The 24766-nt window shown below is 43.8% G+C and overlaps 1 protein-coding gene and 1 long non-coding RNA gene across 2 annotated transcripts; one reads left to right on the plus strand and one right to left on the minus strand.

The window, feature by feature from the left end:
- Nucleotides 1–225: 225 nt before the first annotated feature.
- Nucleotides 226–16527, minus strand: LOC134757412 (uncharacterized). Its single transcript, XR_010131301.1, has 2 exons — nucleotides 16372–16527; nucleotides 226–2785 (listed from the first exon to the last, which is right to left on the minus strand). It is a non-coding gene; the product is annotated as an uncharacterized lncRNA (long non-coding RNA).
- On the plus strand, nucleotides 2868–5412 carry LOC134757414 (eukaryotic translation initiation factor 3 subunit F-like). The gene is made up of 2 exons (XM_063699358.1): nucleotides 2868–2887; nucleotides 4385–5412. The coding sequence occupies exons 1-2, from the start codon at nucleotides 2868–2870 to the stop codon at nucleotides 5280–5282; spliced, it is 918 nt and encodes a 305-aa protein (XP_063555428.1). The 3' UTR covers nucleotides 5283–5412.
- Nucleotides 16528–24766: the final 8239 nt, after the last annotated feature.

Genomic DNA, 24766 nt, shown 5'->3' on the forward strand with positions numbered 1-24766 from the left:
CAACTGCTGCCATGTAGACAGGTGTGCTTTTACATGTATAGGAAGGTCATTGAAGGCTCAGTGTTTTGTTTCAAAAACTGAATCCCAAGCGCACTCATTATTTTGCTGTGCTTCTTAAAATAAGTTATGAGATGGGAAATAGGGCACCCCCAAATATAGCCAATAGTGGGAGTTTCAAATTGAAGAGTGGCACAACTGATACGTCGAGAATAAACAGAGATTCCATTCTGTTTTTTCTTTTTCAACTTTTATGTTAGATTCAGGGTGTACATGTGGAGGTTTATTACCTGGGTATATTGTGTGGTTCTGAGGTTTGGGGTATGAATGATCCCAACATCCAGGTACTGAACATGGTACTCAGCAGTTTTTCAACCTTTCCTTCCTCCCTCCCCCTCCTAGCAGTCCCTAGTGTCTATTGTCACCATCTTCATGTCCATGGGTACTCAGAATTTAGCTCCTACTTATAGGAACATGAGGCGTTTGTTTTCTGTTACTACATTAGTTCACTTCCTGGATTCCAGCTCTATCCATTTTCCCTCAAAGAACGTAATTTTATTCTTTTTTGTAGCTGCATAGTATTCAATGGTCTATATGTACCACATTTTTATCCAGTCCACTGTTGATGGGCACCTAGGTTGATCCCATGTCTTTGCTAACGTGAATAGTGTTGCAATAAACAAACCAGTGCATATGTCTTTTTGGTGGAATGATTTGTTTTCTTTTGGATACATATTCGGTAATGAGACTGCTGAGTTGAATGTTAGTTCTGTTTTATGTTCTTTGAGAAATCTCCGAATTGCTTTCCACAGTGGCTGAACTAACTTACATTCCCACCAAAGGTGTATAAGCATTCCCTTTTCTCCTTATCCTTGCCAGTATCTGCTATTTTTTTTTTTTTGACTTTTCAAAAATAGTCATTCTGACTGGTGTGAGATAATATCTCATTGTGGTTTTGATTTGCATTTCTCTCATGATTAGTGATGATGAACTTTTTTTCATGTTTGTTGGCTGCATGTATGTCTCCTTCTGAGAAGTGTCTATGTCTTTTGCCCCTTTTTAATGGGGTTGTGTTTTGCTTGTTGAATTATGTTCCTTATGGATTCTAAATATTAGACCTTTGTTGGATGCATAGTTTGTGAATAATTTCCCCCATTCTGTAGGTTGTTTACTCTGCTGATGTTTTCCTTTGCTGTGTGGCAGCTCTTTAGTTTAATTAGGTCCCATTTGTCAACTTTTGCTTTTGTTGCAATTTCTTTTGAAGACTTAGTCATGAATTATTTCCCATAGCCCATATCCAGAATGGTACTTTTGAAGTTTTTCTTCTCGGATTATTGTTGTTTGAGGTCTTAAATTTAAATCTTTAATCCAACCTGAGTTAATTTTTGTGTATGGTGAAAAGGTGACCAGTTTTTTGTTTTTTTGTTTTTGTTTTTTGTTTGTTTGTTTTTTGAGAGGTAGTCTTCCTCTGTCACCAGGCTGTAGTGGAGTGGTGCCATCTCAGCTCACAGCAACCTCCACCAGTGGGTTCAAGCGATTCTCCTGCCTCAGCTTCCTGAGTCGCTGGGATTACAGGCACGTGCCACCACACCCAGCTAATTTTTGTATTTTTAGAAGAGACAGGGTTTCACCATGTTGGCCAGTCTGGACTCGATCTTCTGACCTTGTGATCCTCCCACCTTGGCCTCCCAAAGTGCTGGGATCACAGTCATGTGCCACTGTGCCTGGTCAATAAGGTGCATTATTAACATCAATAAAGCTCTGGAACCAGCTTTCACCATATTTGTGTTTAATTTACAGTTTTTCTCAGAGTCTTTGGAATAGATTCCTCCCTCCATGAGCCAGAGAACTTACAATGTTCACTGCAGTGTCTTTAAATGTAGCAGTAGCAGCTGTGGGTTGAGAACACAAGTCTTCCACTTTTCCTTTTAGAGCCAGCCATTCACGGTGCTCTGTGTTCTTATTCAGCATTGGGTAGGGGCATCTGGGTGCTGGGCATAGCACCAGTGCCCCATGGAGGAGGGAGGCAGGAAGCCCCTTTCTTCCTTCTCTAAAACCTTTTTTCTTTATGTAGATCCAAGTTTTTAGCCTATATCATTTTCTTCTCTCTGGATAACTTCTTTTAATATTTTGACAGATCTACTGACAGCAAATTTGTGTTTGTCTGAGAAAGTCTTTATTTTTCTTCACTTTGGAAAGATAATTTTGCAGGATACAGAATTTTAGGTTGGTGGAATTTTCTTGCTTGCTTGCATGGGTTCTGAAGAAAAGTTTGATGCAACTTTTATTCTTATTCTAACATGTGTTAGGCCCTGCTAAAGCCCAAGGTGGTTAGACTCTTGTGAAATAGTTTCCCTGGGGCAGGCTTTTGCTAAGGAGAACGGAACACCCAGGGCGTATTTCAAAGTAGTTACTTTTCCCCTTCCCTGTGGGAAGCAGGAGGGAATTTTTCTGTGATGTGCATAACAGCGTCTGGCAGAGCTCTTGGAGGTTCATGAAAGTGTAGGGCCCCCTAAGACTGGGCTCCCTTAATTCTTAATTCTCAAGTTTATGCGCATGGAGCCTCCAGCGATTTGTTGTTTACATGTAAGTCTTCCCACCGTGGTTCTGGCTCCAGTGGCCAGCCTCCGATCCTGTTAGGCTAGGACTCACTGCCTCTCCAATTTGGGGGATAACGGTTTGCCCCGTTAACCTCAAGTCTCTGATGGATCTAAGAAAAGTTGTAATTTTCAGTTTGTTCAAGGTGTTTTTTGTTGTTGTTGTGAGGACAGGAGTGACAGCTTCCAAGCTGGAAAACAGAAGTCACATTTGGGTTTTGTTTCAAGATATTTTTCCAATGACAGAGAATGATGCCACACACATTTCCATAGATGTCTTTTGATGCAGATGTGTGTGCGTTTCTGTTATCCTAAGAGTGAAATACCTGAGTCCTAAATGTGCTCCTTTCTAGAACCATTATTCAATGCCAAACACAGTATCCCCTCCAGCAGTGATGAGAGTTCTTGTTGCTCCAGATTCTCTCCAACACTTGGTGTTCTATCTTTTACATTTTAGCCGTTTTGGAGGATATGTTATCCTGTTGTGATGTTAATTTGCATTTACATGAATATTAAGAAAGCTGAACACATTCAAGTTTTGCTTTTATAAATTACACATTTAAGTGTTTTACCCATTGTTCTTTCTCTTAGTGATTTTTAAGAGCTCTTTACATATTGTTGATGTGAGCCCTCTGTCAGTTCTATGTGTTCATAGATCTGTTTCCACTCTGCAACTTGTCTTGTCACTTAGTGGTGTCTCTTAATAAACAGAAATTCTTAATTTGAATATAGTCTAATTTATTAATTTATTCCCTTAGAACTATGGCTCTTTGTGATCTGTTTAAGAAATCTGTCCCCATTCATGGTCATAAAAATCGGCTGGGCACGGTGGCTCACACCTGTAATCCCAGCACTTTGGGAGGTCAAGGTGGGAAGATCACCTGAGATCAGGAGTTCGAGACCAGCTGGCCAACATGGTGAAACCCTGTCTCTACTAAAAATACAAACATTAGCCAGGTGTGGTGGCAGGTGCCTGTAATCCCAGCTACTTGGGAGGCTGAGGCAGGAGAATCACTTGAGCCCAGGAGGTCAAGGCCGCAATGAGCAGTCATTGTACCACTGCATTCCAGCCTGGGTGACAGAGCAGGATGCTCTTTCAAAAATAAACATAAAAGTAAATCTAATGAGCTCTAGGATTTCTAATTTGAAGATAGAAGCAATAAACAAAATGAGAAACCAAAATACATTTGTTTTGATTAAAGCAGAGGTCAGCCATAACTCTGAACCTAAAAAGGAGGTCACCTGAAGCAGCTGTGAGTGAGCAGGGTAAGATAGGAAGCAGAGAACCGATGCTCATTGCCAGATCTTAGGAAAAAAAAATAAATTAGGATGACATACTTTTGCAAAATTAAAGAAATCCCCTGAGGTGCTAATACAAAATTTCATTTGTGATAGGACTAATAAAGAAATTCAGCTAGTAGTGCGATCTGTCATGGACTGAGCTTGATTCCAAGAACAGAAGAGGCAGGACCAGTGAGAAATAGCACAGACATATTTGCAAAAGCAGCCCTCCCACGTTAGGAAGAAGGGATACTTTTGCACAGTGAACAGCACTACAACTGCTCATCTCTTTCATGTACTATCACACATGGAATGACTGAGATAATCCTGTGTTCCACACATAGTCCTCCCCGCCCCTACTGAATAGAGAAACCCAATTTCACCTTGGCTATCTCTAGATCAATTACCTGTTAATAGGCCTGCTGTTTTCTTTACCGTTAGTTTCCAGAAGAACTAAATATCCCCAAATGGTATTTCAGCTTCCACTTAATGAAACCTGTCATCTAAAGCCAGACCCTGGCCTCAGTGCAAGCTCCAGCACAGACCCCAGCACCCGCTCTGCTTGGTCCTGCTCTTCCAGGGCCCTTCCCTGGTGGCCGTGTGGTCAGGCTGCATCCAGTCATTTTGGCCTCCACTGTGGACAGCTACGAGAGACGCAACAAGGGTGCTGCCCGAGTTATCGGGACCCTGTTGGGAACTGTCAACAAACACTCAGTGGAGGTCACCAATTGCTTTTCAGTGTCACACAATGAGTCAGATGAAGTGGCTGTTGACATGGAATTTGCTAAGAACATGTATGAACTGCATAAAAAAGTTTCTCCAAATGAGCTCATCTTGGGGTGGTACGCTGCAGGCCATGACATCACAGAGCACTCTGTGCTGATCCATGAGTACTACAGCCGAGAGGCCCCCAACCCCATCCACCTCACTGTGGACACAAGTCTCCAGAACGGCCATATGAGCATCAAAGCCTATGTCAGCACTTTAATGGGTGTCCCTGGGAGGACCGTGGGAGTGTTCACACCTCTGACAGTGAAATACGCATACTATGACACGGAATGCATCAGAGTTGACCTGATCATGAAGACCTGCTTTAGCCCCAACAGAGTGGTTGGACTCTCAAGTGACTTGCAGCAAGTAGCAGGGGCATCAGCTCGCATCCAGAATGCCCTGAGCATAGTGTTGCAATATGCAGAGGATATACTATCTGGAAAGGTGTCAGCTGACAATACCATCAGGAAGGTGGGCCACTTCCTGATGAGCCTGGTTAACCAAGTACCAAAAATAGTTCCCGATGACTTCGAGACCATGCTCCACAGCAACATCAATGACCTGTTGATGGTGACCTACCTGGCCAACCTCACACAGTCACAGATTGCCCTCAATGAAAAACTTGTAAACCTGTGAAGGGACCCCAAGCAGTATGCTTGCTGGTCTAGGTCTTAACCCCAGGACTCAGAAGTGAAGGAAAAATGGTTTTTTTGTGGTCTTGAGTCACACTGAGACAGTCAACTGTGTGTGACTCTAATAAACGTAGCCTACCTTTTGTAAATTAAAAAAAAAAAAAGAAGTTAGTTTCCTCCCTGGGGAATCAGTATCTCTAAATGAGGAGAACCCAAAGTTTCACAAAAGGGAAGAAAAAGTCTGCAAGTGCAAATTAGGCATAATAGTGCAGGGAGCCCCCTCCCCTTGACTTTCAGATTCATGTGTTTTTGTTGTAAGATAAATAACACTACACGGTGGTCACTGACTCTAAGTTTATACCACACACTGTAGGACAACATCCCAACCTCACTATGTGTTGTTTGCCAGCTGGGAGCATTAACTGAGTTACATGATTCCATTCCATCATGTCAGATTCTTCTAGGTGATGGGGATTATGTTGTAAATCCAATGAATTGCACAAACATGAGCCTAATACCCTATTTTTTTTTGCAGTGAAATGAATTCCTTAGTCAAAAACAATGTTGTATGGGATATCATGATGGTGAATAACAAATTATTTAAGTTCACTCATGGTAGTACCAGCAGAACAATTGCAAATGTAAGGGGTGAGTTCATACCCAGAATAAGTGTCTATTTCGGTGAGAACAAAATCCCTGAGGGATGGGTTTCAATGTCGTCAATCTGCAAGTTGACTGGGTAGCCCCTGAGGGAAGGCTGTCATATTAGCCTTAGTTGTTCTACATTGTTCCAGATACAATTTGATTATGTAAAGTCGTGAATACCTTCTAACCTTAATATTATGTGCATTTGTCCATGAGCCCATTGAACAAGTATCAGCTGACTAACATCTATTATATAACATGTCATTGTATGCATATGATTACTCCTCTTCAGTGGATTCCCTCTAATAAGAATTTACTTGGGCTACAAGTATTTTCATACTTTGTGTCTATTTTAAGAAGTCATCTTCGGCTGGGCGTGGTGGCTCACATCTGTAATCCCAGCACTTTGGAAGGCCAAGGTGGGCAGATCACGAGGTCAGGAGATCAAGAACATCGTGGCTAATACGGTGAAATCCAGTCTCGACTAAAAATATAAAAAATTAGCTGGGCCTGGTGGTGGGCACCTGTAGTCCCAGCTACTCAGGAGGCTGAGGCAGGAGAATGGCATGAACCCAGAAGGTAGAGCTTGCGAGCTTGCAGTGAGCTGAGATCGCGCCACTGCACTCCAGCCTGGGCGACAGAGTGAGACTCTGTCTTGAAAAAAAAAAAAATCCAACTATTCAAAAGTAAAGAAAAAAATATGTCAATCCCCCATGTGTCCACTGCACAGCATCACAAATTTTAAACCATGCATGAGCTCACATTTTGAATAGAAGGATCTTGGGGACAGGGGACACTAAAAGCCCCAAATATGATCCTGTGTGGCATAATGGTTTTTTGGTAAATGCTATACTGCAAACAATGGTGGTCGCTTAAGATAACAGAGCTGAAAAATTCTTACCATCTAGTAACACTGTGGCCATGATGACATCATAGCACAACGCATTACTCATGTGTTTGCAGTGAGGCTGGTATAAGCAAACCCACTACATTTGTCAGTGGCATTAAAGGTTAGCACATCTAATTATGTACCATATGTCATACTTGGTAATGATAATAAATGACCATGTGACTAGCTTATGTACAGTTGCTCCTTGAACAGCATGGATTTGAAATGCACAAGTTCACTTATATGCAAATTTCCTTCTGCTTCTCCCACCCCTTAGACAACAGGATCAACTTCTCCTCTTCTCTTCCTCAGGCTGCTCAACATGAATATGCAGACGAAGACGTTTATGATGATCCGCTTTCACTTAATGAACAGTAAACATATTTTCTCCTCCTTATGATTTTCTTAATAGAATTTTCTTTTCTCTTTATTATAAGAATACAGTATACAATTAACAAAGTATGCATTAATTGTTTATTTGATCAGCAAAGCTTGCAGTTAATAGGCTATTAGTAGTTAAGTGTGGGGATAGCCCAGAGTTATATATGGATTTTCAACTGCACAGGAGCTGGTCCCCTAACCCTTGCACTGTTCAAGGATCAACAGTATTTACAATACTATACATTTTATTCATATTTTAGAGTGTAGTACTTCTACTCATTAAAAATAATTAACTATAAAACAGCGTCGGGAAGGTCTTTCAGGAGTTCTTCCAGAAGAAAGCCTTGTTATCATAGAAGATGACAGCTGCATGTATGTTATTGCCCTTGAAGACCCTGAAGACCTTTCACTGGGACAAGATTAGGAGATGGAAGACAGTGATATTGATTATCCTGACCCTTACAGGGCTAAGCTAGTGTGTGTGTTTGTATGTTTTTAATACAAAAAAGTTTAAAACATAAAAAATAAAAATAAATAAAGCTTATCGAATAAGGATATAAAGTATTTCTGTACAGCTGTTCAATGTGTTTTTGTTTTAAGATGTGTTATTATAAGAATCAAAAAGTTAAAAAAATTAAAAGTTTATAAAGTTACAATAAGCTAAGATGAACTTGTTAAAGAAAGAAAAATTTTAAATACATTTAGTGTAGCCTAAGTGTACAGTGCATATAGAGTCTATAGTTATGTACAGTAATATCCTAGGCCTTCGCATTCACTCACCAAGTACTCACTGACCCATCAGAGCAACTGCCAGTCCTGCAACCTCTGTTCATGCTAAGTGTCCTATACTGGTGTACCACTCTCTCTAACTTTTGTAATATATATATATTTTTTTCTTTCTTTCTTTCTTTTTTTTGAGAAGGAGTTTTCTTTTGTTGCCCAGGCTGGAGTGCAATGGTACGATCTTGGCTCACTGCAACCTCTGCCTCTGGGGTTCAAGTGACTCTCCTGCCTCAGCCTAACGAGTAGCTGGGATTACAGGCCCACGCCAGCACGCCCAGCTAATTTTGTATTTTTAGTACAGATGGAGTTTCTCCATGTTGGTCAGGCTGGTCTCGAACTTCTGACCTCAGGTGATCCGCCCGCCTCGGTCTCCCAATGTACTATGTTTTTACTGTATCTTTTCCATGTTTAGATATTACTATTGTGATATAACTGCCTACAGCAGTGGTCCCCAAAGTTTTGACACCAGGGACTGGTTTTGTGAAAGATAATTTTTCCACGGAGTGGGGATGGCTTTGGGCTGAAACTGTTCCACCTCAGATCATCAGATCATCAGGCATTAGATTCTATTTTTTCTTTTTTTTTTTTTAGATTGAGTCTCCCACTGTCGCCAGGCTGGAGTGCAGTGGCACAATCTCGGCTCACTGCAACCTCTGCTTCCCGGATTCAAGTGATTCTCCTGCCTCAGCCCCCTGAGTAGCTGGGACTACAGGCATGCGCCACCACACCCAGCTAATTTTTGTATTCTTAGTAGAGACGGGGTTTCCATGTTGGCCAGGATTGTCTTGACCTTGTGATCCACCTGCCTCGGCCTCCCAGAGTGTTGGGATTACAGGCGTGAGCCACAGCACCCAGCCTAGTTAGATTCTTATAAGGAGAACACAACCTAGATCCCTTGTATGTGCAGTTCACAATAGGGTTTGCGCTCCTGTGAAGGTCTAATGCTGCTGCTGATCTGATAGGAGGTGGAGCTCAGGCAGTAATGCTCGGCTGGCCAGCCACTCATCTCCTGCTTTGTGCCCAGTTCCTAACAGGACACGAACCGGTGCTGGTCCATGGTTTGGGTGTTGGGGACTACTGGCCTACTGTATTCAGCACAGTGACATGCTGCACAGGTGTGTAGCCCAGGAGCAATAGGCTGTACGATATAGCCTAGGTATGTAGTAGGCTACACTGTCTAGGTTTGTATAAACTACACTCTATGGTGTCCGCACAGCCACAAAATCACGTAATGATGCATTTCTTGGAATATGTTACCATTAAATGAGATTTACCTGTATTAGTGTCATCTCAGGTTTATTGTCTAGTAATTTTAAAAGTATTTGTATATTCTTTCCCAGACACATCATCATACTCCGGTGCATATCTCTATTTTATTCCCTAGACCCACTCTTAATTTTTCTACGTTCTGCTTTTTTCCTTAGGAGACTCACCTGAATTGGATACTGCAGAGATCTCCCTTACCCTCATGCTTTTACTGGGGTTCAGCTAATGGAGGGGGTGACAGAAGATAGGTGAGAGAAGAGTGTGTTTATCCCCCACCTCTGCCCCTGCAGGGTCAGCACAGGCAGACTGTGTCCCTTTGCTGAAGATCACAGCTTCTGTCTGGGGCCTTCTTGGCAAGCTGGCACTGTCTCTAGTCAGGTGACTGCTTGGCCCCTTACTACTTACACTCTTCTGTCTGGTTCCTTTGTGTCTTTCCTGCTGTGCTGTAAGTAGTCCCTTTATTAGAATCCATCCACATTACCCAGTTATATAAAGACAAATGGTTGGTCACTGATCTAGTTCACTCCCTGAGAATCAGCCTTCATCAAAGATCCCTAACAGTCAGATATTCTGTTGGCCACTCCATTCCTGCTCCCCATTATTCTAGTTGTGCCTTCCTTGTCTCTAGTGCAGTCACAAAGCATAAGCGCCTCCACTGTCACTTGTTCTTTGCAACTCTAGGATCACATCATTCCCCTTGAAATCAGAGAACCCTCAATCTCCCCAAGCCCACAAAATTCAGCCGTCACAGTACTTTTCAAGCATGCCAGCAGCCCTCCCCAAAAAACGAATCCTTGATTTCTTAGAGAAATATCTTCTGGGGCTTCCTGTGGGACACAGTGGGGGTCGGCTTGGCATGTGGATCACACCTGATATTTTTACCCCCACCTCCTACTATTCCTATTCCTTTGTATGCACCTCTCTTTATTATGCTAGGAAAGCTCTGGCAACACAACCTCAAAATAAGCAGGCCAGTGTGGATTCACAGTTTCTGTCAGACAAACTTGAGCACCCCTTCTAACTTCCTGGGCTAAGACTTTAACTTCAGAATCTCTATGTATCCATGTTGATAAACTTAGCCTATGTCAAGATTATATTCTGCATGCCTTAGTCAAACACCATGTAAACCTATGCCTCATATATTCTCTAGGCTTTAGCTGATAGGGATTAGCAAAGTAGTGTGGTTGTTTTGGTCTTTAAACAATGTCCATTTTGTACCAGCTTTCCATTGCACTCTTTTTTTTTTTTTTTTTTTGAGATGGAGTCTTGCTCTGTCGCCCAGGCTGGAGTGCAGTGGCACAATCTCGGCTCACTGCAAGCTCTGCCTTCTAGGTTCACGCCATTCTCCTGCCTCAGCCTCCCGAGTAGCTGGGACTACAGGCGTGTGCCACCACGTGTGGCTAATTTTTTGTATTTTTAGTAGAGACGGGGTCTCACTGTGTTAGCCAGGATGGTCTCCATCTCCTGACCTCATGATCGGCCCGCCTTGGCCTCCCAAAGTACTAGGATTACAGGCGTGAGCCACTGCGCCGGGCCGACTCCATTGCACTCTTACAGACCATGTTGACAAAATCATAACTGCAACAGTCAACTACAATAGCAATTTTACCTCTCATATACCACTTGAAAAAACACATCATTCCCGATAACCACATTTGATGATTTAAGTAATCGCAATACCACCGTACACTACAGGTGATCAGGTTTCTGTCTCCTCCTGACAAGAAGGTCAGGAATTCATTCTGACTAAAACAGGTCAGCAAACCAGTTCCAGATTCTCATCTGTAAAGATCTATTTCTAGAGGTGTCCACCTGGAGCCTGGTGAACATTGGACATCAAACACCAGGTTGACACTGTTTCTTGATCTTCAACAAAAGCCACACAAACAAGCTTTGGAGAAAGAACTCCCTCCTCTCAATAGATGGTGCTGGGATAAAATGGCTAGCCAGTTGCAGAAGAAAAACTGTGGGCCCCTGTGTCTCACCATGTACAGAAATTAACTCAAGATGAATGAAAGCTGTAAATGCAAGACCTCAAACTATTAAAAGCCTGCAAGGGAACCTAGCAAATACACTTCCTGACAGAGGATTTGGCACAGCATGGATATGCCTAAGTCCCCAAAAGCAAGTGCAACTAAAACAATTATTGACAAGTGGGACCTAATATACAAAAGAGCTGCTGAACAGCAGAAGAAATTACCAACAGAGTAAACAGAAAGCCTACACAATGGGAGAAAATGTCCCCACGTATGCATCTCATGAAGTCTGATATCCAGGATCTACCTCAAAAATGTTAAGCAAATAAATCAGCAAAACGAAAACTCAGTGAAGAAAGGGCAAAGGGCATGAAAACACACATCTCAAAGGAAGGTTTATAGCAACCAACGGACAGGACATTTTTCTACCTCAGTAATCATCAGAGAAATGCAAAGCAAAAGGCCCATGAGATAGTATTTCACACTGGTCAGAATGACAATTATGACACAGTCCACAAGAATGAATGCCAGCGAGGCAGAGGAGGAGAGGATGCTGGTCTGCTGTTGGTAGAAATGCAAACTAGTTCAGACACCATGGAAAACGATGTGGGGATTTCTCAAATAACTTTCTCGACATCACCAATCCTCACAAAAATGTCCACAAAAACCACACTAAGAGTCCATCTCATTCCACTCAGAATGAATACTACCAAAAACAAACAAAACACAAATTTTTAAAGGTGACAGCCAGTGTAGACTTACAGAAGAGAAACCTCTTAAATGCTATTGGTGGGGATGTAAATTAGTATACACACTATGAAAAACAGCTAGAGGTTCCTGAAAAAATTCACAGTACAACTACCATGTCAGCTAGAAGCCCCATCACTGGTTCCACAATTAAAGCACTTGAAATCCCTAGGTTGAAGAGAGTTACCCGCCTTCCCATGGGTACTAAAGCACTCCGAACTGTGGCCAAGGTACAAAACCAACCTAACTGTCCGTACACAGCTGCAGGGATGAAGAAACTGCCATACAGATACACCACGGAATATGTTTCAGCCATAAAGCTTTGGGAAATCCTGCCATCTGCAGCCACGTGAAGAAACCTGGAGAACATCAGGTCCAACAAATGAGCCTGGTAGAGAAAGTCCCATGCCACGTGATCTCAGACATGTAGACTGAAAAAAGCTTTATCTCCTAGAAGTAGAAAGTTCAATAGGGATTACCAGAGGCTGCTGGGGAGGTGGAGAGGGTCTGGGAAGGAATCAGTAATGGGTACAAAGTTACTCTTAGATGACAGTAATCAATTCTGGTCTTCTATTCTACAGCAGAGTGACTAGCCTTAATAAAAATGTATCATATATTTCAAAGTAGCTAGAAGGAAAGATTCTGAATGTTGTCACCACTCAAAAAGTAGTAACTATGAGGTGAAGAGATGCTAAATAACCTGATTTTTTCATTACTCAACACATATATATATCGAAATCTTCCTTGTACCCTCTACTTATATACACTTAGTATACGGCAAATAGTGTTTTAAGAAATACAAAGAAACAATGCCAAAATTTATGTGGGAATATGAAACACCCTGAATTTCTAAAGCAATCCTGAGAAATACAAACCATATGGGCTGCATCACACTCCCTGAGCTCTAATTAAACGAAAATCCCTAGTTAACCAACCCATATGTTACTGGCATACACAGAGAAACACAGACCAGTGAGCAAAATGAGGGCGCTCAATAATAAACACAAATTTACATAGAGTGAACACATTTTTCGAAACACCACCAACACAACACAATGGGGAAGGTTTCCAAAACTAGATATCCATATGCAAAAGAATAATACAGGACTCTTGTTGTACTAAATAATACAGGACTCTTGTGGTACCAAAAAAAAAAACCACTTTAACTCAAAAGGATTAAAGATTATTCACAAAACTTGCAACCATAAATCTCTTATAAACACAACCTCGAGTGTGTGTATATTTAGGGAAACTTGGATGTATGCTCACGGTTTGCAAAAAGTGTGGTACTAAATAATACAAATAGTGTGTATTAAATAATAAAAAATATTTTTATTTTGTATTATTTTGTATTTATACTAAATAATACAAAATATATTTAGTGTACTAAATAATACAAAAAGTGTGGTACTAAATAATGCAGAAATAATTCACAAAACTTGCAACCATAAAGCTCTTATAAACACAACCTCGAGTGTGTGTATATTTAGGGAAACTTGGGTGTATGCTCATGGTTTGCAAAAAGTAACAAAAATACAAGGGAAAAATCACTGACAATGGACTGCTTTGGCAGTGATTTTTTTTTCTTGATTAGTAACCAATAGCACACTAACCAAGAAATTATACACATGTGGGACCGCATCAAACTGAAGAATTTGTGCCCAAAAAAGGAAAGAAACAACGAACAAAATGAAAAGGCATACTAAAACTTATAAGAAAAGTTTGGGCAAACATACAGTGGATAACAGGTTACTTTTGAAAAGGCACAAGCCAGTAACACTAACAGCTGGCATAAAACCAAAACAACAGAGAAATAACCAGACCAAAATTGGGCAAATAACCTGAGTAGATATTTGTGCAAAGAAGACAGGAAACAGATTCAACATTTATAAAAACGTGGTTAACATTACTACTCATGAGAAAAATGTAGATCAAAACCACACTCAGATCTTATCTCACTCCAACTAGAATGAACATCACAAAAAGATTAAAATATTTAAAAAGAAAATTCCTGGTATGAATTTCCAGAAAGGGGGACTGTTTGTGGAAATGTAAATTGGTATTAACACTATAAAAAACAGTTGGGGGTCCTGCAAACAATAGGAAAAAAAAGAAATACCATACCATCTAGCAGTCCCGCTACTGGCTATACATTCAACCTAGCTGTTCACCCACAGATAAAGAGATCAAGAAACTCTCACATACATACACTGGGGAATATTCTTCGGCTATCAGAATAATCAAACAGTGTCATTTAGAGCAACCCAGATGAACCTGGAAAACATTATGTTAAATGTGATGAGCTAGGCCTAGAAAGACAAACTCTGCATGATACCACGCATGTGAAATCTTAAGATGTTTATCTTAAGGAAGTAGAAAGCACAATATTGGTTACCAGAGTCTGGGAGACAGAAGGGGAATGGAGAAGGATTGGTTATGGAAACAAAGTTATCTTAACATTGAAGGAATAAATCTGAGTGTTCTCCTCAGCCTGGTGACTGGACTTAACCGTATTACATTTTTCTAAAGAGCAAGGAGAATTTTGAATGTTCTCTTTACACAAAAATAATACCTGTATGAAGGAATAGAGATCCTAAGTACCCTGATTTGATCATTACCCAATTTATGTGTATAAAAATGTACCCCTAATTATGGCCCTTTATGTTGTAAAAAAATTAACAGAAATAAATACATAGTGCTAAAAATCACAGGGAACCACAAAAGCAATGAATATCTAAAGGAATCCTGAGAAATACAATCAAAGTGAGAACCCACAATCCTTGATATCAAATTAAATTGCCAAGTTGTAGTTATGCAGTAGATATATGGTACTTGCATAAAAAGAAATATCTAGAACTATGGACAAAAACAGGGAGGACAAAAACAACACAAATATGGACACAGTCAACTGACTTTGATAAAGAACACCACAACGTGGAAGGCAGAGTCTGATCAATGAATACCTTTGAGAAAAATGATATCCGGATGCAAAAGCCAGAAACAGGACCCTTATTTTACACGATGTATGAAAATCAACCGCACCCCAATCAACTGAAGGCCAAAACAAAATACCATAAACCACAAAATGTTTTTAAGTAAAACACAGGTTGAGCATATATTTTAGGTCACTTGAATCTCTGCTAACCTTTGCAAAGAGGAAAAGAAACAAACACCCTGGAAGAAAAACCTCATTGAAAATTAAATGCTTTGTTACTGATGCATATTTTCTAATATGGGTGACCATTATGACACGCATAAAACGCAAAAAAAAAAAAAAAGCATATGGGACTACATCAACGTGAAAAATTTCTGCATAGCAAAGAAAACTACTTTCCAAATAAAAAAGCATCCCATAGATTACGCAAAAATTTCAGGCAATCATGTAATTCACGAGGAGTTGTCAACTAACGTGTACACAAAAAACACTACAAAGTAGAAAAAGAATCCAATCTAATATTTCGCAAATAACCTGAACAGACAATTCTGCACAGATATAAAATTGAACAACAGATAAGAGATAAGGTCCTCAAAATTAACTATTCATTAGAATACTGTAATTCAAAACCACAAGCAGATAATCTCACACTTATTGAATATTCCTAGACAAATTTTTTAAAAATAGGAGGGGCTGGGAGCCGTGGCTCACGCCTGTAATCCCAGCACTTTGGGAGGCCAAGGCGGGCGGATCACCTGAGGTCACGAGTTTCAGATCAGCCTGACAAATATCGTGCAACCCCCTCTCTACTAAAAATAAAAATACAAAAATTAGCCGGGCGTGGTGGCGGGCGCCTGTAGCCCCAGCTACACAGGAGGCTGAGACAGGAGAATTCCTTGAAACCGGGAGGTGGAGGTTGCTGTGAGCCGAGATGGCGCCACTGCACTCCAGCCTTGGAGACAGAGAAAGACTCCGTCTCAAAATAACAGAAACAAAAACAAATTGGAATGGGGGTTTGGTTTTGGAGAACGGGGAACTCATACACTGTAGGTGGAAATGAAAATTAGGGTACACACCATGGAAAACAGTTAAATAGCTGGAAACTCCTCAAAGAATTGAAACTACAGATGTCCCCTGCTCTAGCGAGGTCTCTTTCTAAAGGTCCTGAGGCATAAAAAATAACCCTACACCCCAGCTCAGAGGCCCGTGGGGCTCGGAAGGACCCAGCCCAGCGCTTCACCGCCGGCTCTGGGCCAGGGCCCTCCTATAGGCTGGACGCGGGTCGGACAGGGGCATAGCCTTCCCCGCGGGGGTGTGGACGCTGCCTAGGCCAGGATCCCACAACCGCCCCAACGCTGATGACTCGGGCCCAGGTGCCCACTTAGAAGTCAGGGCCCGAAAGCAGGGAGCGGCCGAGAAGGAGTAGGGAGACCCAGAGGGTTCCAGGTGGGGTTCATCCCCCTCCACTTACCGCCGAGGCCTGCCACCTCCTCCACCAACAAACGGAAGCCACCACATCTTCTCCGAGACTCGCTCTGACCACGCCGCCGATGCTGCCCGGGCCTCGCACGAAGCGCAGTCTCGGCTTCCGTCGGGGCCTGCGTGCTGGCAGCGTCCCTGGCGCCAGGCTGAAGCACCACCCCCTCTTAAAGGGGCCGCGGCTGGGACTGGGCAGAAGCAGCTTCGGGTTGCACAGGCTGAGCGTCTGCCCAGCCCCAGGGGTGGACGAAAGGCCCCCAGTCTCTCATCCTCCCGGGCACTAGGGCCCTAGAGGTCGCAGAAGCCCCTCCTGTGACCCCAGCCCCTAAATCGGCTCCCTTTGCCTGATGAGCGCCCGGGACCTGCCCCTGCCCTCCTCGGGACCTCAGCTTCACATCCGCAAAGAAAGCGGCCTGGTTGCAGCTCTGGGGTCCCTCAAGCTCGGCGCCTCAGGATCCAGGGTGGGCTCCCCTGCCTCTCTGCAGAGGGGGCCCAATAGCCACGGAAAGCTGGGGGCTGGAGGGACAGTCCCGAGGGCAGCAGGACGTCCTTGGCCTCACCGTCTACATTCGTCCTGTGGGATCCCGGGGGCGTCGCTAGGGCCCAGACTCCTGCGGCCTCACCAGGGCTGCCTGGGTCGCCGGGCTCCCCAGGAGGCAGGCAGGGACCCTGGGGTCCAGCGCTGCCCCCACCTCAACTCCATTCTGCGTCAGCGTCCGCGAGGGGGTCGTGCGGACTGGACCCAGACCCACTCCTTCCCGGGGAGCGGGACCCGCATCGGTCTCTGTGACACCCACGGGAGGGGCCGTGCTGACCTCTCCCGGGGATCTGGGGGCGAGGTGGGGGAATCTCGGCCACCTCTTGAAGCTTGCTGAGCCCCTCACCCCAGAGAGCGCTCAGGAGCAAAGGAAAGGATGGAGAGCCCACACATTTTCTATCTTTCATTTCCGTTTTTTCTTTTTTCCCCACTCCAAAATGAAAGACATGTGTAGCTTTGTCCCCTGTACACCATCCATTCCCCAGGGCCGCTGTGCGGATCCAGACCGCTGGTTGCCTCTAGGGTCCTGGGCGCCCGGCGGTCCGCATGCAGCCCGGGGCCTGCCCAGGTGAGGTCTGCGGCCGCCACAGCACTGAGGTCCCGCCTGGCTGGGGCGCACGGGCCGCTGGGGATGCTGGCTGCGAGGCTCCGGGGAGGTGGAGCGGGAGGTTGCCCCAGGCCCTGGCTGCAGAGCTCTTGATGTCACGCCTGACACCCTCCATCCACCGCCTCGGGGCAGCGCTTCAGAGCCCCAGCAGAGGCAAGAAGTCGATCACTTCGTTCTTCATTCGTTGGAAAAATGGAAAAGCACATTATAATCCCTGGAACAACCACTTCAGAGATAGAGCAAAAAATTAAAATAGGATTGTAAATGACACACTGAAATAAGTTTCTTTTAAAAATGGTAGTCAATGGAAAAACAGGATCAGAAGACAGGAGAGACAGGGAAAACAAGTAAGTTATCTGACTGAAACAGAATTAGAAACTAACAACAGTAGGAAATATTGGACATCTGAAAATATGTGAAAATTTAACAACCCACCTCTAAATCATTGGATCAAAAAAAAATCACAAGATAAATTGGAAAATATTTTGAGCTGCACCCCAGTTTGGGTAACAGACTGAGACATTGTTTCTAAGAAAACAAAACAAACTTCAAAAAGCTATAAAATTAAATGCCAACTTTCCCCTTTACCCAAACTCTCCGTGGCTCTCCTTTGCCCTCAGAGTCAAGCCCATGCTTCTCACTGTGGACTCCAGCACCTAGGTGGCCTGACCAGTGCACACCCTATCACAATCCCCTCCTCTGCCCACTTGCTCACGCTGTCCAGTCACACACACTCTTTATTTTTCCAAATGCCAAGCTCCTGATCACCGCTGGGCCTTTGCCACTGTAGTTCCGCCTGCCAGGACCAGTCTTTCCCTAGACCTTCCCATTCCTGCCTCTTCCTGGCTTGGCTGCCTCTTTCTGGTGCTTCAGGTCTCAGATCAAATGTCACCTCTTCAGAGAGGACTTCATTGAAATCTCTGCCTAACACAGCCCGTATCAAGGTCAACACTTTTCTCTTTTTAGACTTAGGTTTTGATATAAAGAAGTTTCATAAAAATGACTTGGGCAGCTATCATCTGTTTAAAAGGTCCGACTTTGTTGAAATAATTTGGGCTTTCCTGTTCTTTGAGTTTTGATAAAACAACTGTAAAACCATCTGCCTTTTTAAAAAAAGTTGAGATTGATGTATACTTTCCGTTATTACTATTTTTTTACATTCTGTCTCCCAGGCTGGAACACAGTTGCTCATAGCTCATTGCAGCCTCAAATTACCTTGCCTGTGTAACAGTAGGTCCTCATTCACCTTTCTCATCTACAGATGTTGGTTTACTTAAGCTTTCTAATTACTTGGAGGTCAGCTTAGCTCAGTGGTTAGCACAAGTTGCTAATAAATGCTCGAGTATGAGGGTGCAAAGAAAGGGGTAGGGAGGTGCAAGACTCTTGGCTTCAAATGCCCAGTCCCCTACTCATCCGCTCAGGCCCCTGTCTAGCCTCTGTATCTAAGCCAAACTACACGCCTCCTCCCCTGAGAAGCCCTCTTGGATTTCTCCTGTCCCATCTTCCCTGCTCTATCCTCGGGTGAGTGGATCCACCCATCTGCCTCTGTGCTGGGCAGATGCCACTGCTCTCTGCTTTCTGGCTGGACAAGGCAAGGGGGCAGGTGGGTGTGTAGAAGTGCCCCTAAACCTTGGCCTTTGCCTCATGCCTGGCACATTCAACCTTTGCTGACACCTCCACAGAAATACCAACCTCACCAACATCTGCAGAATGGGCCGCCAGGGTCTGTCTGGAGCTTGGGTGGGATTGTCACTTGACTACAAATACACACACATACACCCTAGGCTTCCAGGTCTGCATTCCTTGGCTGGCTCTTCACACTTGAGTCCAAGACAGGTCAATGGTTAGTGGCTGGATTTGCAAGCATGTGTGTTTCTGGGCAGGATATCAGCTGGGGCAGTCTGAGAGGAAGCTGTCAAGGGAAGCTAAAGAGGAGGGAGTCAGTCACGTCTCTCTTCACCTGTTGCACTCTCTAAATTTTACTGTCCACTCCTAGGCCTGATCTAGAGGGCTGTCTAGTCTAGGGGAGACAAAGTTGGATATATCTACTGCCAGCCCCATGGGGTCAGAACTACAGGGGAAGGATGGGGACTGTGGGATTCCAGAGGAACAACAGGGAGGGCTTCTTGGAGGAATGCTTGTTCTTGAGCTGAGTTTTTTTTTTCTCTGTAGCTCAGTCTGAAATGCAGTGGCACAATCACTGCTCACTGCAGTCTTGACCTTCCATGCTCAATTGATCCTCCTACTTCAGGGTGGGACTACAGGCACATGCCACCACACACAGCTAATTTTTGTATTTTTTGTAGAGATGGGGTTGCATCATGTTGTTCAGGCTGGTCTCAAACTCCTGGGTTCAAGTAATCCTCCTGTCTTGGCCTCTCAGAGTGCTGGAATTACAGGCATGAACCACCTCGTCTGACCTGAGCTGAGTTCTGAAGTGTGAATAGGAGTTGGCTAGGTGAAGAAAGGAAAAAAGGACCTTCTAGACAGAAATATTTGTCAAAGATAGAGAGAAGTAGGCAGGAGCTGATTAGGGCAAGGTGTTTGAATGTCAGGCTGGATGCAGAAATTTTCTTACAAGGCCAATGTGGAACCATGGAGAATGTGTGAGCAAGGGAGGCCATGATTAGAGCTTGATCTCTCAGGGGCAGAGTAGGGGACAGCTTGGTTCTTTGGTGATGGGATTAGCAGAGTTCCAGTGTCATAGGGGGTCAGGAGAGTTAAGCCCCGCATCAACTCATCTGCACCTGTCACCTCGCACCAGAGTTGGTGGGGGACCTCCTGATGTTCTGGAGGGCCAAATAAGCCGTGGGATCCAGTGACTTACAGTGTGAGGTACAGACCAGCACAGAGAGGGTACCGCCACAGGCTCTGCTCAGATGGACACAGCCCTGACCTCATCTCCAGCCTCCTGCCATCTCCACCCCAGCCCTGATAGTCCTGCTTTCCATGGTAGCCATGAGCTGCGTGTTAAAATGATAAATCACCCCATCCCTTCTCTCCTCAAAACCCTCTCATAGCTCGTCTTTGCTCTTAGACTAAAACCCAGAGCCTCCTGCAGCTCAGAAGGCCCAGTGTGGCCCAGCCTCTGCGGCCTCTTGCCCTCCCCACCCACTCCAAACTCACTGCTGTTTCTCTCCCCCTTGGGATCCTTGTAACTGCTGTTTCTTCTGCATGGAATTCACTTCCTGTCTCAGCTGTAGGACATCAGTCCAGAAAGGCCCCCAACTTCCTGCCTCTCGGGGTTCCCCTGTTACGTGACCTCTGCACTAGCCATAGTGTCCCTATAACTAAAATTGAGACAGATTGAGAAGGGGCTTAGTTGAGCCTTCTATGCTCAAGAGACTCAGGCCCAAGCTCAGCCCCAGTCCCTGCTCTCATGAGACCACAGGCATAGGGGTCATTTGGGGGATTATCTTCGCACTGGGTCCTGTGGGATGGTGTCATCTCCAGCCTCCAGGGACTCATCCTAGCCATGGGAATGTGTCCAATTCCTGCCCAGGATTAAAATTAGCCCTGGAGATTACATTTAGTAAGTCAAGCTGGAGGTCAGGGGCTGGAGCCCACAGCCTGGGCTCTGCAGAGCTGTGGCGGCTCAGACTCAGCCCAGAGAACATGGAGGTATGCTTAGGGTCACACAGTGGGCCACAAGTGCCACCTGAGGTGTCAGATACTTGTGGGCCTGGGACACCTGGATGATGAAGGGTCCAGCATGGGCTGGAGCAGTGCCAGGGGTTGGGGTTCTGAGAAGCATCTGTGGCCACTCCCAGAGAATGACCTGAATTTCCTGAGAGTTTGTTGCCAGGCGTTGTGGTGGGCACTTGGCATTTCATGCCTGCCATAGAGGTCTGTTACCTGTCCCATTCACAGAACAGCACATAGAGGCCTAGAAATCAGCCTCCTGTGCTGAGAGCCACCTCAAGGGTCATAGAAGAGGCTGGGACCCAAGCATAGGCCCATGTGACTCTAGGGAGTCACTTATCTGAAGCCTCAAGTCATCTGTGACATGGCAGAGGCTGGGAGGTAGAGTGTATTCACACAGTTGGCAGAGCGGGGATGTCCCCTGGGGGTCTCAGAGGCCAGGGATGGCATGCCTGCTGTGCAACGGGCAACATGATTTCTTTCTATGGAGGAACCTTGCATGGGGGTGCCGGAGAAAGCCTTGTCCCTGCTGTGGCCCAGCAGCCTCCTGCTTCTGAGACCCCCACCAGGGGATCCAAGATTCCTTGAGGTGGGGTCCAGGGTTTCTCCTGAGTCACCAAGTGGACCCCTGGACCTAAACTCTGGTCTGAGGGCTCTAAGCCAGAGTCTTTCCAGGGAATCCCTGTACTCTCCCACTGGAACAGGGTGGGTTTTCATCATTCTCTTTTCAAAAACAAAAAATAATTAGCAGAAATAATTCACTGGTGGTTGGGGGGAATTGGAAGATTCAGATAATCAAAGAGTTAAAACAGGCTGGGCATGGTGGCTCATGCCTCTAATCCCAGCACTTTGGGAGGCTGAGGCAGGCTGATCACCTGAGGTTGGGAGTTCGAGACCAGCCTGACCAACATGTAGCAACCCAGTCTCTACTAAAAGTATGTAATTAGCCAGGTGTGGTGGTGCATGCCTGTAGTCCCAACTACTTGGGAGGCTGAGGCAGCATAATTGCTTGAACCTGGGAGGTGGAGGTTGCAGTGAGCCAAGGTTGTGCCATTGAACTCCAGCCTGGGGGACACAGCGAGACTCCATCTAAAAAAAAAAAAATTGGAAAAGTTGTTGGGCATATAATCCACACAAAAATATCCTCAATCACATTAGAGTGGCCAACATGCCAATTCAAGAAATTTAGAGTACCTTTGTGAAGTACTATACAGGACAACAATCACCAAGACACAGTTATCAGATTCTCCAAGGTCAACATGAAAATAAAAGCCTCAACAGGAGTTAGAGGAAAGGGTCAGGTCACTTTCGAGGGGAACTCTATTAGGCTAACAGTAGACCTATCAGCAGAAACCTTACAATCCTTAAAATCTTAGGAGCCTATTTTCAGCATCCTTAAAGAAAATAAATTCCAACCAATAATTTCATATCCTGCCAAACTAAGCTTCATAAGCAAAGAAGAAATAAAATCCTTTCCCGGCAAGAAAATGCTAAGAGAATTTGTTATCATTACACTAGCCTTACAAGAGGTTCTTTAGGGAAATGAAAAATAAAACCTGCTAACATAAAACACACTTAAATACATAGCCCAAAGACCATGTAAAGCAACTACACAGTTGAATCTACAAAACAACCAGCTAACAAAACAATGACAAGATATAAATCTCACATATCGATATTAACCTTGAATGTAAATGGTCCAAACACCCCACTTAAGAGGGACAGAGTGGTAAGTTGGAAGACTCAACCATATACTATCTTCAAGAGACCTATCTAATATGTAATGCCATCCATGGGATGAAAGGAAAGGGTTGGAGAAAGATCTCTCATACAAATGAAAAACAAAAAGACCAGAGGTTGCTATTGCTATGTCATATAAAACAGACTTTAAACCAACAACAGTAAAAAAAAAAAAAAACAAATAAAAGGCATTACATAATGATGAAGCATTTAGTTCAACAAGAAGACATAAAAATCCTGAAAATATAGGCATCCAACATTAGGGCACTCTGATTCATAAAACAAATACTTCTAAACGTACAAAAAGACTTAGACAGCCACACAATAATAGTGGGGGCGAGTTACTGGGTGCAGCACACCAACATGGCATGTGTATACATATGTAACTAACCTGCACGTTGCGCACATGTATCCTAAAATTTAAAGTATAATTTAAAAAAAAATAGTGGGGGATTTGAAAATCCCACTGACAGCTTTAGACAGATCAATCATTGTGATGAAAACTAACAAAGAAATTCTCTTTTTTAAAATGTATTATTATTATTATTATACTTTTCTAAGTTTCAGGGTACATGTGCACAACGTGCAGGTTTGTTACATATGTATACATGTGGCATGTTGGTGTGCTGCACCCATTAACTTGTCATTTAGCATTAGATATATCTCCTAATGCTATCCCTCCCTGCTCCCCCCACCCCACAACAGTCCCCGGTGTGTGATGTTCCCCTTCCTGTGTCCATGTGTTCTTATTGTTCAATTCCCACCTATGAGTGAGAACATGTGGTGTTTGGTTTTTTTGTCCTTACGATAGTTTGCTGAGAATGATGGTTTCCAGCTTCATCCATGTCCCTATAAAGGACATGAACTCATCATTTTTTATGGCTGCATAGTATTCCATGGTGTATATGTGCCACATTTCCTTCATCCAGTCTATCATTGTTGGACATTTGGGTTGGTTCCAAGTCTTTGCTATTGTGAATAGTGCCGCAATTAACATACGTGTGCATGTGTCTTTATAGCAGCGTGATTTATAATCCTTTGGGTATATATCCAGTAATGGCATGGCTGGGTCAAATGGTATTTCTAGTTCTAGATCCCTGAGGAATGGCCACACTGACTTCCACAATGGTTGAACTAGTTTACTGTCCCACCAACGGTGTAAAAGTGTTCCTATTTCTCCACATCCTCTCCAGCACCTGTTGTTTCCTGACTTTTTAATGATCGCCATTCTAACTGGTGTGAGATGGTATCTCATTGTGGTTTTGATTTGCATTTCTCTGATGGCCAGTGATGATGAGCATTTTTTCATGTGTTTTTTGGCTGAATAAATGTCTTCTTTTGACAAGTGTCTGTTCATATCCTTCGCCCACTTGTTGATGGGGTTGTTTTTTCTTGTAAATTTGTTGGAGTTCATTGTAGATTCTGGATATTAGCCTTTTGTCAGATGAGTAGGTTGCAAAAATTTTCTCCCATTCTGTAGGTTGCTTGTTCACTCTGATGGTGGTTTCTTTTGCTGTGCAGAAGTTCTTTAGTTTAATTAGATCCCATTTGTCAATTTTGGCTTTTGTTGCCATTGCTTTTGGTGTTTTAGACATGAAGTCCTTGCCCACGCCTATGTCCTGAATGGTATTGCCTAGGTTTTCTTCTAGGGTTTTTATGGTTTTAGGTCTAACATGTAAGTCTTTAATCCATCTTGAATTACTTTTTGTATAAGGTGTAAGGAAGGGATCCAGTTTCAGCTTTCTACATATGGCTAGCCAGTTTTCCCTGCGCCATTTATTAAATAGGGAATCCTTTCCCCATTGCTTGTTTTTGTCAGGTTTGTCAAAGATCAGATGGTTGTAGATATGCGGCATTAAT

Source organism: Gorilla gorilla, chromosome 17, assembly GCF_029281585.2.
Source record: "Gorilla gorilla gorilla isolate KB3781 chromosome 17, NHGRI_mGorGor1-v2.1_pri, whole genome shotgun sequence".
NCBI lineage: Eukaryota > Metazoa > Chordata > Mammalia > Primates > Hominidae > Gorilla > Gorilla gorilla.

Excerpts from the sequence above, each read along its gene's own strand:
- LOC134757414 (XM_063699358.1), top strand. The coding sequence starts at position 2,868 with ATGTCTTTTGATGCAGATGT. Across the intron at positions 2,888-4,384 it reads ATGTCTTTTGATGCAGATGT|CCAGACCCTGGCCTCAGTGC; the intron begins GTGTGCGTTTCT and ends TGTCATCTAAAG.